This window comes from Amphibalanus amphitrite, unplaced genomic scaffold, assembly GCF_019059575.1.
Source record: "Amphibalanus amphitrite isolate SeventyFive unplaced genomic scaffold, NRLGWU_Aamphi_draft 000053F_arrow, whole genome shotgun sequence".
NCBI classification, from domain to species: domain Eukaryota; kingdom Metazoa; phylum Arthropoda; class Thecostraca; order Balanomorpha; family Balanidae; genus Amphibalanus; species Amphibalanus amphitrite.
The window spans coordinates 269,693-287,070 of NW_024881549.1; the positions used below are offsets into that span (position 1 = coordinate 269,693).

General features: G+C 51.5%; 1 protein-coding gene across 4 annotated transcripts in view; it reads right to left on the reverse strand.

The window, feature by feature from the left end:
- The window catches only part of LOC122377941 (myosin-VIIa-like), a 74,590-nt gene that overhangs the window by 3,774 nt on the left and 53,438 nt on the right, over positions 1-17,378 (reverse strand). For all 4 annotated transcript variants that reach the window (XM_043358575.1, XM_043358574.1, XM_043358573.1 and 1 more), the window contains 13 exons: positions 16,471-16,685; positions 15,919-16,165; positions 15,461-15,634; positions 15,199-15,314; positions 14,924-15,035; positions 14,479-14,652; positions 14,076-14,193; positions 13,365-13,491; positions 12,906-13,075; positions 12,433-12,623; positions 1,804-1,925; positions 699-951; positions 317-454 (listed from right to left, as the gene is read on the reverse strand). In XM_043358575.1, coding sequence (XP_043214510.1) covers positions 317-454; positions 699-951; positions 1,804-1,925; positions 12,433-12,623; positions 12,906-13,075; positions 13,365-13,491; positions 14,076-14,193; positions 14,479-14,652; positions 14,924-15,035; positions 15,199-15,314; positions 15,461-15,634; positions 15,919-16,165; positions 16,471-16,685 — 2,157 coding nt within the window. The remainder of the gene's footprint in view (positions 1-316; positions 455-698; positions 952-1,803; positions 1,926-12,432; positions 12,624-12,905; positions 13,076-13,364; positions 13,492-14,075; positions 14,194-14,478; positions 14,653-14,923; positions 15,036-15,198; positions 15,315-15,460; positions 15,635-15,918; positions 16,166-16,470; positions 16,686-17,378) is intronic.

Consider the following 17,378-nt stretch of genomic DNA (forward strand, 5'->3'; position numbering starts at 1 on the left):
AAAATAACCCAGTTCGCTTTACCACTCGCAACCCCATAAACCCCACATCACGCTATTACACAGAGTTCTGCTGTTTATTGGGCCCCGCGGTACGGTCAACATATCTCGACAAACCGGCGTATGATAAACCTTCTTCGATAATCTTACAGTTTAATACCAGCTGAGCACCTCGCCGAGCAAATAAAGCTGTTTACATTCCCTGAACTGGAAAGATAACCGCATAAACCCCATTTCACGCTACCATACACACTTTCTATCTGTCTGAGCTGCGGTGTTGCCGGCACCCGGTGCCCTGTAAGCTCTGTTTACGTCCTACCTTGAGCAGCGTTTGGCTGCAGGCGAACAGTCCTGTGGCCAGCCACATCAGCTCCAGGCCTCGCTCCTCACTCAGCCGGCTCCGGTTGTCGGTGAGCTGCTTCATGATCTGGCAGTAGATCTCGTCGCGCAGGATCTCCTGGGGAGGTGAAAAGACAGTGTTAGCAGCTGACATGGCAGAGGGGCGGTCTGCTGAAAATGTGCTATAAAGCGCCTAATGATACGGGGACCTGTACTGATAAATGAACGAATATTTCTACGCCTTTTACTTATGATCTGGGGATAGGGTTTAGTAAAGCATCTTGGTTTCAATGGTCCTAACCTTCCCAGCCTATTCCTTCTGAAGCTGTCCCTCGACCTTACGCCACCCTCGGTAAACTGACGTGTTTGAGCGGTCCCTCGAAGATGGCGTCCGTCAGTTCGTTGCCGCTGCGGGTCCGCTTGCTAGGCAGGTCCCCCATGTACTTGAGGACGGCGGTGAAGGCGGCGCAGGCCTCCTGGGACAGCTCCTCCTTGTTCTGCAGCTTCTTCAGCAGCGGCAGCTTCAGCGGGTCGCGCGAGTGACGCCACAGGTCGTCCCGGTTGCTGCGCGTCGCCATCTTCAGACTGCGAGACATGGTCCGCTTCGTCGGCGTCCTGACAAATGAAGATTAGCTTGAAGTCAGGAATACGGTCAATACATCAAAGTCCATGGAATGACCATTTTGGAATGGAGCATGGTACAGCGTCGTCGTGAAGCGTTTCCTAATGGCTTTCAGTTTGCAGAAACGCTCCTCTGTGGTTTCTACTTAGACATAGCAGATCGTGTAACTACCCTCCAGGTTGCTCTAATCTGCCCTAAAAAAAGTACTCGGGCAACCCAACGGCCAACTCTGCACAAACTATTGACATTCCTAGCAAGTCGGTCCGGCTAATGCCTTTGTGACTCCGTACAAGGCCAGCAGCTATTTGCTAACTAATCCCAGCAGGGCCTGCTGCTCGCCGAAACCTTCTATCAATGCCTGTTGAGCACCGTGCAGCCCAAATTGCTGTCAGTGTTCCCTGGCTAACGCAAGACGCGCCAATCTTATAGAATGCCAAGAGCTTGTGTAGGTCGGTGGCAAGGAAAAAACTTTTCATTTCTAGTCCGTGTTATGAATATTTTTCTTGCGGCCTTCATATTCTGATAAATTAAAGTCACAAGGCGATCTGCGACTTACGGCAGTCGTGGCTACAAAGGTCTATTGTGGGACGGCCCGATTGAATGACCGAACTCGAAGCTCCATATGTATCTCTCTGGCTGGCACGAACTCTATTCCGTAGTGAATGGGTACTGCTGTCATACAAGTAACATACGTTCATGACACGGGCGACCTTGGCACGTCCCTTTGTATCCGAAAAGCAGCTGAGCTGGAGGTTCCCGCCTGTCTCACCTCACGCACCACAGACCGGGACCGCGTGCTGTGCCACCCACCGGTCTCCGCGTGGAGGCCGGGTCAGAGGACTGACCTGAAGTGGTCGATGGAGTACTCCTCCAGCGTGTGCGGCCGCTCGCCAGTGTCGCCCTGGTTATTCTGCTGCGGCGTGTACAGCTTCCTGCCGTGCTCGGCACCCTCAGCCGCGAACAGCGCCTGGGGGCACACGGAGGCGGGGCCGGGTCAGACGAAGTCACATAAATCACTGCCAGATGACGTGACTCGGTGTAGTGTCCAGAAACATCCGTCCCCACACGCAGACCATGCGCCCGCACAATGCACCATACAGCGCTGTTATGGGGTACGATACAGTCTCTATGACAAGGTCACCACTTGCTACAACACACGAGTACGACAGAGGGGAAGGTAATGCAGAGGGGAGAGAGAATGGGATGGATAGATAAGCGGGGATGCAGCTGGTTTTGTGAGTGGTGGAGGAAATGATACAATGCAGATTGTGAATGTAACGCCTTTTGTGGCATTAGTATTCGCTGATAGGAATTCGACTGCAAACAGTGCAGCAACAAACACGTGAAACAATGCATAGGAAATAACACGGCTCCAAGGAAACATCACAATGGCATTGATGAAATTCCACGGTGACAAAAAGAGCTCATTATGCAGTGAGGTATCGGATGGCGCTAAATGGAAGTCGCATGGCTAAAGACGTGTTTTGCTAGTGTTTTTACTTACCATTGCTCCAAGAGATGCCATAACTTGTGTCACGCAGATGTGTGACACGCCCGTCTCAGAAATGCGCAAAGTAGGTAATGATGCAATGTAGAGCAGACCCAGAATGATTCGCGCTCGGGGGCCCCTGTCAGCACCCCACACTGCGCCCCACCCGTCACCAGCCCGGTCCAACACTGGATGGCGTGTGTGCGCCGCACCACTCACCCACCTATAACCTTGCCACCCGCATACACCGCGCGCCTCGCTGAGCGTTTCTGCTCGAATTTGAAGCCGGTCGCGTGAGGGACACTCGACGATAAACATCCGGTGATCGCGGCGCAGCGCGATTCACACAGGTGACGAGTGAACGGCCGGTGATGCGGCGCGAGAGGTGCGGTATCACACATCTGTCTCTACCGTCGGAGAGCGTTAGAGACCGTCAGAGACCGCTGGGAGCGTTGGAATGTGATTGGTGTTTGACTGATCGCCAGTGCCGCCGGGGCGGCGCGGCGTCGGCCGAGCGGGTGCCGGACGCGACACCACAGCGCAGACGGCCAAAGCCGGAGGTGCCGCATGGCTGCCTCTGGTCTGTATTGTATTGTTTGGACAGTGTGCCAGCAGTGGCCTGGTGAGCCCCGACATCCGCTCATAACCTGGCCCTGGTCCGGTCGGAGTCCGGGTGGTGCCTGGGGCGCTGAAAGGGGTGCAGTAGCAATGCCAAGGGCGCCGAGTCATGGGGAAATGGCAGACAGTCACAGGGGAGTCGAGAGAAGAGTGCTAGGCAGAGACGGTGCGCGGAGAGGGAAATATTTCGCCAATATCTCTTGACAAAAAAATGACACGTAAGCTGCTTAATGCCTCGGTCATGCGAGATGCATCAGTGACGTTCCTTTCTCCTTTCTAGTCGTGATTAAGTGCCACTAGACTCGAAGTCTCCACTCGGGCCCAGATCTTTGCAAACTCAGTGTGACCAAGTCTGTCATTGTTTGCATATAGACGCTATGCAGACCGTCATTCGCTTCGCTAAGCGTGAATCCGTTCCGCCACAGGTTATCCCGCATTTCTTTTATTTCACCTGATAGGTAGCTTGTGCCGCATGACACCGATACAATGCGGTGCAGCCTACCTGCCAGTGAAAGACAGGGCAGCAGCGCCTGAACGAGGCCATCACTGGCGTGGTAGGCCGTCATCTCCATCAAGCCGTCCTTGAGACGATTGTTTGTCTTCTTTAGCATTTGGCACAGTCAACCAACTTCCTCTTGTCCTTGCTCGGCAGTATCAGAGATTCTATTCGTCTTGAATCTCTCTCCTACGTTCCTTTACGATATCAGCGAATTGACCAATCAGCAATGGAACTAAACAATGGATCATGGATCACGAAAAAAAAACTTTCGATTTGATCAACTGTGATGATATCTACATGGCGATCATGATAGCATTAGTTACAAAAAAAGAAATGTTCTTATCGCCCCCTCCCTGTACTGGAGACACTCACCGCGATATCACTGATTTATCCGTTCTGCCGTGCGCTGCTGTGCGGATGAGATGTTCCCATTATCGTTCAGTTGGTCGCATTAACTGGTTTGTTGACCACAACACGTGACGTGCGAGGCGAACGAATGCTACATGTGCGCTCAACACAAATCAGTCATCAGAAATCAGAGACGTCGCTCACTCGTTCACTGGTGATTTTACCAACGCCTCACACTCGAGCCCTCCGCGTTCTATAGCACGTATGGTATGGTCGATTCGCGCGACTACCGGCGCCGAGTGTCGGCCAGGCGGCAGACGGCGTTCGACTCGCGGCGTGCGGCGGCGCCGCGTAACCCGCCTGATGACGCCTGGTGACGCCGACAGGCGTCATCGGCCATCTGCCGCGGTCACGGCGCCGCTGCCGGCCCGCCCCGCGCGGTCCGCTTAGTGCACACAGCAGAGGCACTTTCACTTTATCTCGGCAGATTGTCGTTCGTAGCGTTTGGCTGATTAAATCTGATGACGCGACCGCCACAAATGTACGAGGGGCGTTCAAAAAGTTCTCGGCCTGACCATGAAGGAGCAGAGATACGACGTCGACTTATTAGACCAAAAATGTTCATTTAGTCAAATAACCAGCGTTAAGACAAAAACATTTCGCGCAGCGCTTCGCGAGAGGCCCCAGGGTCTCCATAGCCAAGTGGGTTTTGGACCCATCTGGCACGTCCAAGACGGCTGCTTTTGTCTCCTTGCTGTCAGCGAGGCTGCCACTGCTAAGCAATTTCCTTATGTTGAGGAAGAGGTGGCAACCAGAGGTTGCAAGGTACGGAGAAAAAAGTGGCTGTGACAACAACTCGAAGCCACAGCTCACTGCTTCGCTGATCGTCACCCTGCTCATGTGTGCTGGTGCGTGGTCCTGGATCAGGCGCACACTTTTAGTCATCAGCTTCCCCAGTCTCTCCTCGATATCTGCTGCTCGCTACTGTTATCGAAGGGAGGTTTAGTATTCATCACCAATTGTGCGCCTCTGTTTTAGAAAGTTGACGAGCAGAGCCCCGTCAGCATCCCAAAATGCAACCACTGTCACCTTGCCGACTGACTTAAACACGTCGCACACATTTGGTGGCCTTTACTCAGTGTGCTTCCACTTGCGCAACTCAGTCACGCCCTTAGGGTCAACGTGTGCCACCCACAATCCCTCCACGGTAACAAGTAGTTCAATGACCTCTTTTGGATCTTCGATATAGGGGCCAAAATTTTCGCGTTACGCCTCCTTTCGAGTTTCCCTTTCCTCTGGAGTCAGCAAACGGGGGATGCATCTTGCAGAGATCTTAAACATATTAAAACGCTGTAAAAGAATGGCTTTGAGGAACCTGATAGACATCTCCGCTTCTGCTGCGTTGTTCCAGACCAGAACATTTGTCATTTTTCACAAAGAAGTGCTTATTTTTCATTTTTCTTGAGTCAATGCTGTTGATGGCTGGCCACTCAGGGGGTGACCATCAATGATCTGTTGACCAAAATTGAACAGAATTGCCCACTTCTTGACGCTACTGTAAGAAAGACGAACCTCAACATGTGTTGGCACTAGCTTTTCGTGAATAACGTTTGGTGCATTTTTCTGCAATACATGAACCAAATCACTATTCTCTTCTGGGCGTCGCCCATTCTGACCGGGAATGGCAAACTATGTTACGATTAATTAGCAGCCTGAACCAATCACAGGGCAGATTGGCTAATGGCTACGTAAGTGGACATCCCAATAACACATCATTGAACATACCGCGTTGCAGGCCGAAATTCCAACTCCTTCATGGTTGGGCCGAGAACTTTTTGAACGCCCCTCGTATGGGGACTGGGGAGATATCGATAGAGGGATGCAGTGAGAGTGGATTGATCAACTCGTTACTCGTCCTGCAGTCGCCTTTCATCTAAGGACCCGATGAATAGCTTTCTATCGACTTGCCTGAATGAGCCCAGCTCTAATTAGTACTACTGACCTTCATTCACTTACTCGCTTTTTCAATCGGGTAGTTTTAGCTCGTACGAGTAATAAAAACTTCTTCAACTAACACGAGGGGTTAACCAAAATGACAACCATTAAAAGTTCAGTCATGTGACCAAGTGTCGTGTCATGACTAATGGCAAATGGCTTGGCTGAACTGAAGGCCGCCTCTAATGTCCCGATCCCATGTATCCTCTATCGGCCAAACCAGGAGCCCTGGTAAGGCGTCGAACAGACCTCACGTGAGGCAATGACACTGGCCATGAACTTGTCAGTTCAAACGACGTGTGGCGAACTCTACGTGTGACGACGTGAGTTTGACTAACAATAATTTCTAAATGGTGTCGGTGTCGCGCAAATTCCACTTTATCAATGTCGTTAATAAATGATAAAATAATGTTAATGTTAATGGTAATGGTAATGTAATGATAAATGTTAATAAATTGTGTCCACATTCAGTGCATGCATTCATTAGTGAAGCACATGAATTTAATGGCATATGCCTAATCGCGGATGATAATTGGCACTTAGCCATTTCGAAGCTGGTCTTACGGTACCAACTAAGTAACGACGCATCTCAGATAAAGTTAGGCTTATGACCGCGGAATTTTATGACTTGAGAAAATCCCAAATCAAATGATCATTGGAAGAAAACGTATTTACCTTGACCTTCCAAACTGTCAATTTTATCCGTCAGTATTGGCTTTGGTTCCGCAGCAGCCCGGGCGCATTCCGCGTAGTGTTTTAGACGGGTGACCTCACGTCCCCGGATTTGCAGACCGACGATGAATCTGCTGCACGGCGCATCTGACGGGCTGTGACTCAGTCCCCACAATGTGCAGGAAGAGTATCAAACGTGGCTGCACGGCGGCGCAGTGCGGCAGAAAAATACACAGAATTGTCGCTAAATATGACATACGGAACAATAAAAACATGGGAGTACCAGGCCTTCGTGCAAATTGTGCAATGAACATAACGTACCAGCTTTAATTAAACAGCTTATGGCTAGAGCAATGTTGCATGATAATAAATGATTATGCTACTTTAGAATTCGTATTCGGGTCGGTATTTGCCTTGGGTAGAAATAGCATCGAGAGGTACGAAAATTGGCTTCGCCGAGTCCCACGCTTTTTCAACAGATCAACTGGATTGCGGTACCGATTTAAAGTCAGATTCCAATGTGACTTTGCAAACACATAGGTACACCTCATACATATGTATAACATGTGTCTGTTGCCTGGCTCTGTGTGCAATGCAGTAGGCTTAAGGCGTTCCTCAGAATCATTTGCATGTTGTAGCGGCTACGACCTGGTAACTGCTCCTCGCGACAACAGCTGGATAGCGACTAACCAAGCCACAGTGGGGACAACAGAACAATTAAAACGCACTGTTTACTAGCTCCCGGCGACAATAAACGACTTTAATAGCCAACACATGCTCGGGCTGACAAAGGCTTGCTGTTTTAGGGCACCCTAGAATTAAAAAACAAGGCCCCTGAAGGAAGTTTGATCGAAAAATTCGAGAAGACTTAGTAGTGGAGCCGAATAAATAGCCTTTTGATCTTTTCGCACCTGTAAAAATTCACAATTGCGGCTGCCAATGCCTCTGTCCGAGGTTGCGATCACCATTCACCAAAGACCGGCCGAGGAGCTGACAACGCCTTGCCTGGAGATCAACGCCTACGAATTGGACCGATGGATGACCCAATAGTGCTTACCTTGGACCGACGGATGAAGATCGCGCCTACCTTGAACCGACGGATGAAGATCGCGCCTACCTTGGACTGACGGATGAAGATCGTGCCTACCTTGGACTGACGGATGAAGATCGCGCCTACCTTGGACTGACGGATGAAGATCGTGCCTACCTTGGACTGACGGATGAAGATCGTGCCTACCTTGGACTGACGGATGAAGATCGTGCCTACCTTGGACCGACGGATGAAGATCGTGCCTACCTTGGATCGGCTGAGGACGCACCACCGACAGACGAGACACTTTTCCACCTCACAGTTGTAGCCGAAGACACGCATCTCCGTCCACCAGCGACACTGTCAGCATGGGGCCGCCGCGCCCCCAGTGGAGATCCGACAGTGACCCCGACACGCCCAGGCTCGGGTTCTTCTGCTAGTGGGCTCACGCCTCGCCCGATACGCTTCAAAAGCTCTGTGCCGGGCGACTTCTGAACTGAACAGGATGTTCCGCTATGATTTAAACGTCTCGCATACCTGAGAATTCCACTTTCTCGTCACTGCACTGCCGATAGCACCTTCGCACCTCCAATCACTGGGGGGCAGCTCCGCCATACAGTCCTGAGTCCCGGCAGCCTGGAGCGTTTCTTCAACCTCTCTCGGCCCGCTCGTGTCGGCTCTGTCGGCCCAGTCCGGCCGGCGGACCGGCCGCAGTGCCGTGCTCCGGTGGGCGGCCGTAGAGCCGGACTGCAGCGGCGGTGCCGGCGGGGGCAGCGGTGCTACTGAGGTCCGGTCCGCAGTCCGAGCGGCGCGGGGGCCCAGCGCTCCGCCGTGCCCCCTCCCTCCCCCGGGGGGACGGACATGAACGGGTGAAAACGACCGACCCGGGTCCCCCCAGGGTGGGAGCAAGGAAGGCTCGCATGCATATTGCATAGTTTTCCAAGTGAATTCAAGAGCCGAAACAGGTAATCAATGTGGCTTATCCAGGCGACCTGTGATGATCGGTAAGGAGGAGCATCAACTAATCTGTTATAGAGAGGATAAACGGACGCAGTGCCATGGGAAAACACTCATTATTAGATAATGATCATCGTGCTCAAATTTTAGGCGAATTATTCGCGCCTGATGGAGAGAGGAATGTTCAAACTATGTTTAAAGACAATTCTGCCAACGGTTCGTCAAAAATAACTCGATACATTGAACATGTTGCCAAGGGAACATCCAGACCAAAGAGCCCCGTTTGTCTGGACTCTGTTGCACTACCATACGGCGGAATCTTCAAAACAAAAGGCATCCAGAACCCTCGACGATCATCACCGTTCGTACAATACCTACCAACGACAATAGCGGTCACCGCCGACATCCCCACGGCACAGTATAGCGGTCTCCTGTCACCGGTCTAACACAGTTTCTGTGTGTCTGACAGCGTCATCAGGACGCCAGTGTAGGCGAGTCACTCAGACTTAAAAGACTGTCGGCTGCCGCACTCGGCTGTCATTTTTCACCGACGGACAATTCTCATCGCAGAGTCGTCACAAAATAAATGGCGACGTCCAACGGTGGTGGCCGTCTATCGGGAAATATCGATTAGTGGCGTACTTTGTTTGCTTTTGAAGTGTGGCTCTGACTGTACCACTTATTTACTCATCCGTACCGTAAACCGTGGTTTGTAGCTGACGTTTTTGTTTTCTTCCGTCCTGAATCCATTGTTTGCAATAATGGTTCTACCAAATTGTGGGACGTCATAAAAGTCCCTTCCTCGGCTCGAGCTACTTCTTGGTCTCAGTGCAGACTTCTTCCACCGTTGCGTCGCGCGTGCCGGTGCGGCGAACCTGCCCAGAGGTATGCGATGACATACTGTCGCCTCGTCACCTCGACGGCAGCGACAGATGTCGATCCGTTACCCGGCACCGCCCGGGGCCGGCGGCGGTCCCACGCGCAGCTACCACCGCTGTTCGCACTTCGGGTCCTCGTTATTGGAGATTGGTGACCGTGGTCTTTGGTGATTGGCAAAACATGACAGCCGATCAAAAACCTTTTGTTCATCACCACCGTTCACCAGTGACCGGCTGCATCCTTCAGAACCCAAAATTGTAAAGCTCCGTCACATTAATCCCAGTTAATACACATTTTAATCGCCTATTACATCTCTTTACGGAGATGATGTCATTGACTGAGCATTTAGTGGTGATAAACCTCGTTTATTGGTGCTAGCAGACGGAGAACACGCTGACAGCTCCCGAATAAAAACATTCAACAAACCACCTGGGCGACGATTCAGTACTTTCCAAAACCTCAGCAAACAATGTCCTTGCAGCAGGCTGCAGCTGTGCTAAAAACGCCGTCTCGTGTGAGCCCTCAAGATCCGTTTGTCGCCGGGCAGAGACGGTATCCTTGGATGGACAGTCCGACCCCCACTCTCCGCCACTCCCACCGTGCCACCCTGGCGCCTGGGACGTCTCTTAGTGCACCATGGCTCCCCGGGCGTCCCTCCGAGTCCGGGCACCGTGACACCGTGACAGGTAAACAGGCCAGCAGCGGCGCTCACGACCGTGACGCCGTGACGCGGCGCGTTGCCAAACGGCCGGCAAAACGCCGCCGATGTGTCACGTGCTAACGACGTCACGGAGAGGGGAGAGAGAAGAGGGGAGGTGAGGGGGCCGGGCGTGACCTGACCGACTCGGACTGGCCGCGCAGCAATGACAAAAATGTGACGGGAGATAGCGTCGTTTTAAATGCAGTCATGCCGCAAAAGATTTCGGAAGGTTTCGACGAAATTCCAGAAAATTTTGACCGTGCTAGATCAAAAACCTTATTGTTCACGGTGGGATGTCGGACACCACCCTGGATCCAAATTATACCAGTAGGGCGCCGTGTTCACACGCAGTTCACGATGACGTTTGCTCAAACAGCCAGATTATTAGCTCGTCATTGGCGACTGCCAACCACCGACACGATGTACCAGTGACCCACACAGGGTCTTCTGGCGCCCAGTCAGCACTCGTATATCACTGTGTGACAGTTATGTGTCTGTTGGTGCTACCGCGCCGGCCCACCGAGTTCGACGTTGCACCGTCACGTCACACCCCGTCACAGAGCGTCACAGACCGTCACAAATCACCACGTGCCCTGTCTGTGGTGACCCAACGCGATGCACATGTCTCCTTCTCCGTCCAGCAAATCATGGCGACAATAGCCCAGTCTCCGCTCATGATCGCGTGTTTGTTTGCGTGCCTTGTGCAACAGATTCATGCCGGACAGCGGGGAAGCCCAGTCTAAGTCTGTACCAGGGGCGTGACACGTCACGGGTCACGCTCCGCGGGCCGAGGTCACGGTGTGACTGGCCTCTGACCTCGGGCCGGTTCGAGCCGTGGAGAGAGGCGACAAAACACGGGCCGAGGCAGCTGGGAGTGACCCGTGACCGGTTACTGGGCGGTTAGGGGCGGCTATTGGCCGTGATAAATACCGTCCCGGCAATATGGTGTGGCAGGGTGGCTGCGAGGCTTTCCCAACCCGGTTTTATCACTGAATGACGACAACAAATCATATGTCATGGAACGTATACCTACCACAGTTCTGCCTAGGGTGATCGAAAATGAATAACATTGGTGACAGATACTTCGTCTGTTCTTAGCAACAGTGTCTGAGCAGTGCCTTAGTGAAAGGCACTGAAATGTCGTCTGCAATACATACTTCGCTGCAATAAGAAACTATTCTTCAAAAGAATCAATCTTGCAGAATCGCAACGGTCCACAATTTTTTCGACTGCTCTTGGCTCATCATTTCTTTGAAGGCTGTTGGTTACCAAATCTCATAACGGTGTCTTAGTTCATAGCCGCTAAAAACCGTTTTAAACCCTCAATCAATGACGAAAATATTTTGACGTTCCTTGACAGCTGGATTACCAATTAGTTGCCGAGTGGCGAATCCTCTCATCAGAACGTCAGATCGGCTGATACTTTGGCCTAATGGACCGTATCAATGCATGCTTCGAGAAGATCAGACAACGAACGGACCAGCATCAGACACAAAACCCATAAATTGAGCTAACTTAGGATAAAACGCATTCTCCTCAACATTATGTAGCATCGTACATTCAGTATGCTAGACGAAAATCAGTGATTACTAATCACGTTATCGCTCCTATCACGTTCATTAGTGCTCGCTTCGCCAGCCCATCCGTCGGTCCTCTGAATTTTACATCACTTATGTATGTGGATACCAAGTCTTTACCAGCATGCACCACTTGGCACTCTCCAAAACGTATGTCGGTACTCGATACTCTCCAATGCATCCTCCTGTAACTCGGTGTTTACCAAATGTCAGGCGGCATTCGGTATTTCCCAGTACATCAGCCAGTACTCAGTACTCACCAGCATGTGGGGCGGTGCTCATTAGTTCCCAGTGCATACATCCACTACTACTCGGTACTCACCAGTCTGTCCGTCGGTACTTGGTACTCCCCAGTACTTCCACCACTACTCGGTACTCACCAGGATGTCTGGCGGTACTCGGTACTCCCCCAGTACCTCCACCAGTACTCGGTACTCCCCAGTACCTCCACCACTACTCGGTACTCACCAGGATGTCTGGCGGTACTCGGTACTCTCCAGTACTTCCACCACTACTCGGTACTCACCAGGATGTCTGGCGGTACTCGGTACTCCCCCAGTACCTCCATCAGTACTCGGTACTACCCAGTACCTCCACCACCACTCGGTACTCACCAGGATGTCAGTCAGTACTCGGTCCTCCCCAGTACCTCTGTCGGTACAGTCACTACTCAGTAATTACCACCACACCCGCCAGTACTCGGTACTCACCAGGATGTCTGGCGGCGGCCGGGTGAGCGCCGGCAGCACGTACACCGTCTCGGCGGGGAAGTCGCCTCGGCCGCCGTCCCTCTGGCACGTGCCCACACACCAGCCGCTGTTCATCACCGTCTCGCCGGTGCTGTCGTCCTCCAGGTGGATCAAGTCGCCCTTGCGGAAGTTCAGGAAACTGCTGCCCTCTCCTGGATGGCAGACAGAACGAGGGCGTGAGGTCAGAGGAAGACCATTTTTGCCTTAGCATGGAAGCCTACGAAACTGCATTGCAATGTCTACTTATATTTACAGCGGCGATGGGGATTGTTTTGTCCGGCAAGTGGCGTAGCTAATGTTCTGTATTACGCAGTAAGTTAGATTTAGAATCGCTACCTAAATCTAAGATAATTTTGCTGTCTCATCGACGAGTTACGTCATGAGGCTCCTCGTCTCAGACATGAGACTCCTCGTCTCATGACTCCCCGTCTTACCAGGAGCCTTGTAGTCCTGCAGGGCGATGACGTAGCGGGAGCGCTTCTTCAGGCCCTCGAGGAAGTAGACGACGAGGTCGCGGATGTCCTCCGAGTTGGGGCTGGTGAAGGTGAACTCCTCGCCACGCACAGTGGCCAGCGTGAACGTCTGCTGCTGCGTCTTGTTGGTCCTGATGAAGGATGAACGGGGCACACATCGTCAGAGGGCTATAATTTGTTAGCTGTTATGATTGACGTCGAAAGAGTGCCTGTCCTTGTTGGCTTACTAATGCAGCTTGACTACTAACGCGGCTTGGTTTAATGTGGACTATTTGATTCCTGAAGAGTTGCATGCATATCAAGCCGCTTATTTGTCTTGGAAGATATTCCATTGAAAGGTAGGCCATAGCTTCACGAAAATTCCGGTCACCTGGACTCCTGTCTGTATCGAGATTAGCTCGACTCGTAGTTTAAACTTACTTTTGACTGGAGACCTGTGTGATCTCGGGGAAGCTGAGTTCGAGCAGCACCTGCTCCTGGTCGTCCACCACGTACACGCCGGTCCAGTTGACGGCGATGATGACGTCGTTCTTCGGCAGGTTCGGGCCTGGAGCAAGAATTTGGTGAGGTGATAACCCCACCAGCGTTTGATAGCAAGTACATTTGTACAGCGATACACGTTGATTAATTCCACAATGATTGTAAATATAAAATAATGTTCACTTATATACCAAATGGGAAAATTATTTCACGGCAAGTGTATTTTATAAGTTAATGTTTGTCGTTCTAGTCCGTTGCGTTTCTCAAATAAACTATTTCACTTTTCCACGATATATTTGAATGTCCGAGATGGGCCAAGGGATAATGACGAGTAAAAGAGACCGGCGAGGGAGCGGCCCTCGCACGGTCCGAGTCCGTACAACAGAATCGTCTCTCCTCGACCTCGGGGGTTTCGGCCCGCTCCGGCGCGGCGCGGCATTTACCACGCGTCATGCCAGTAGGTACCACGTCATATATGTACGTCATATCATAACACCAATCAGAAGCGGGTCAGGACAGGCGTCACAGGTAAGGAACTAGGACCATAAAAGGGCATTGTTAGTAAGGCAGGGGGCTGGGGATGAACTTTGTTACAATAAGCGACCAAAACATTAAAAATATACAGGGCTTGTTTCGGCACAGCGCCCTCACCAGAGTACTTGAAGGCCTCGTAGAACCTGGAGAAGAGCAGTGGCCACTTGAGCTTGGCGTAGCTGACAACGTCCTCCTTCACCTTCAGGGCCTGGGCGCGCTCCTTCATGTAGTAGCTCTGTTGATGGAGCGTAACAGTCAGCACCCTGCTTTTCAGAAACTGGACGTAACTTTGAACAGAACGGAGTGACGATGCGATGTTAAGTAGAAGGAACAGTTCTATGATCGAGGACAACCGGCATAAACTGTGCGGGCAACGCCATAGTGAAACCTGCTACAATTTAACATGTTTTCAGGGAAGTGACGGGTTAACATGTTATAAACTAAGACATTCCGGCAAGGTCGGTTTTGAAACTTCACACGCGAAAGCACCAACGTCCACCTTCCGATGTCTTTCACCGACCTTTTTGAACGCCTGCTGGACGAGCTGCGCCCACTTTTCGACCGTGTTGTCGATGCCGTTCAGACAGTAGTCGGGGATGTAGTTGGGCAGGAGGCCGATCAGTCGCTCCTGGTTCATGTCGGAGCTGAACTCGATGTAGTACTGCTGGGCGGCGATCATCGCCAGGTCCTCCTCCTGAGGGGCACGTCCGAGCAGGGTCGGGTCAAATGGAGCCCAACGACTCCAGAGGAGAACGGAACAGAGACGCAACAAACTTGGTTGGGAGTGTTCAGGATTACCAGCAATAAAGATGTTTGAGAATCAAGACGATTTTATGTTGAGTAAAGGAACGTGAATTCGTCAGAGTGAAGTTGTCTGATACGACTCACAACCAGCTCAGAGTAAGGAATGAGAAATGTGAGCGTAGTGAAAAAAATAGCATATGCAAGTGACAGGCTGAGCGTACCTTGTCGCAGCGGTACTCGCCGAACTTGACTCCTCGCACCACCTGCTGGTAGATGAGGTTGGTAGCGACGTTGTCCTCCTCCGGGTCGTGCCACGGCGCGAAAATCTCCTTCCTGAAGGAAAGCAGGTACAGGAACGTCAGTAATACGGACATGAGACGAGGTCAGCTATTGCTCCATCATGCTGCTCTCGGACAACGGTTACGTTAGCGCTGGTGATGAAGTTCACCACAAAGTTTCGCTTGTCGGTGTCAGACAATGCAAGACATGGACTGACCTGAAGAAGAGCCGCCAGGGCGCGTTCCGCTCCTGCGCTCCCTGTTCCTTGGCGTATTGCTCGCACTGGGAGATGGCGTCCATCACGTGGTCACCGCCGGAGCCCAGCGACGAGACCTGGTAGAACCCGGGATAAACCTCAGTTCGTGCGATACAATCTGATACAAACCACATGGTTAATCCAACACTTTGAAACGTTGCATATCGAAAGTAGCCTCAATCCCTTCGTCACCTCATTCAACTTGCTCTTGCCGTTGCCATACCTTGTCGAAGAGGGCGATGTAGAGTGAGAAGCCGAACTGGTCCTTGAGCCCGATCTTGTCGCTCAGCTGGTTGCAGAGTTCGCGGGCCGTGGTGGCAGAGTCGGCCAGCAGCGTCTTGGTGTTGCCGTCCATGAACGTGATGGGCAGCATCAGCGGCTTCTTGTTCTTGGTCGCCTGTTGGATGAAGTTGTTGTATTGTCACTTGTCAGTCAGAGAGAATAACAGGGATATGATATGACAGGCAGGCCATTAACCAAAGCCTAGCCATTATTGACGTTAGCAGTAACCCTCAACATGGTTAGGTTTTGTGACTTCCGACCACCAAAACTCGCCCGTTCAAAACATTTTGCTCTGTTCTAGGTAAATTGCATAAATAGTTCTGTTTCTATTTAGATTAAATAAATTATGTCATTGCGATGCGCTTCGAGAAATGACTAAGCATACGATGGGGCTCTTACCTGAAGCTCCAGCCAGCTGGGCGGCTGGTTGCGCGTGCCGTTGCTGAATGTCCTCCGCAGCCGCTCGTCACAGTAGGGCGCGTAGCCAGGCGGCCCCTCGCGGATGAAGCAGCGCAGGTACTTGACGAAGTTTTCGGACGGCGAGAAGCACCCGACGCAGAGCGACAGCAGGATCCAGCCGCGGGCGTGCGACGACTTCGAGGGGTTGTTCGTCAGCTGCTTGCAGATCTGACAGTAGATCTCGTCCCTGTGATGACCAGAGGCGGGGAAATCAGACGTCTGGTACAATCAGCTGTATGTGGGCTTGCAGGATACTTTGAGGTACATCGGAAGAATGCCTGCGAGAACTGCATACTCGACATTTCAGCTACGAACGGTGAAGCAGGCAGCAAAAATTTACGAATGCTTTTTTTTGTTGGGTTAACATGAGGGCAGCAGACGAACACTTCCATATTGAAACCTGTTCACAAGACTTCAGCCACTAGTGCTATAAATGAGTTGTCGCTACTAGACAATCGTCGAACCCCTTATAACAATCCCTTTATAACAGACCTGAGTTCTGCGCGCAGGATGCCGTGACCGATGATGAAGTGCAGCTTCTCCAGGTTGGAGGTGGGCCGCGACTCGAGCCACGAGGTGTAGCTCTCCGTGGTGTAGCTGTCCTCCTCCAGCTTCCGGCGCACGTCCTCGCCTAGCTTGGTCTTCCGCTTCAGCGTCAGCGAGACGAGCTTGTTCCGGATGGAGCGGGGCTTCGACTTCAGGTACTCCTGGGCGGCGGTCACGAGGGTTTATGTCAAGAACGGTTCACCGGTACTGAACATAATGAAGTGTTGGTTGAAAGTAATTGTGGTGGGATGACCTTCCGGTGGATAACATGTCAAGGAGTGCGTAGATAATGTTAGACGTTGCGTTATACGATCACTCAACGAAAACCATTCCATTGCCGCTGCAGTGGAATAAAAAAGTGTACTAAATAATCATACATTTTTCTTATGCAACAACATCTTGAAATAACAGAAACAAAAGGTCATTCATACATACATGATCATATTCGAAAATCGCCCATTCATAGGATACAACACAATACACCGTAGGGATATGTTGGTACGTACAAAGCGTGTGCAATGTGCAGCCAGTGTTTGCACCGTCTCTAACTACGCCACGAAAGGACGAAAGCAAGGCTTTACTATGATACAGCATTGCAATAACCAGGACCAGTAGCAGGATTCCTTTATACAGCCCCTGCAATCTGTTGGACAAACACGAAATTCGGACATGTGCTGTGATTCTCCATGAGTCCCTTGAAGAACAGGTCAGGTCAACGTGCGTTCGTCCTCTACTTCCACCGGTATCCGCTACAGAACCACTTTTGCATCATTGATCGACCACTTAGTACCAAAGGGCAGCATCACGCAACATGAAATTGTAGCATGGTGACCAGTGTGAAGCCTGTATGTGAT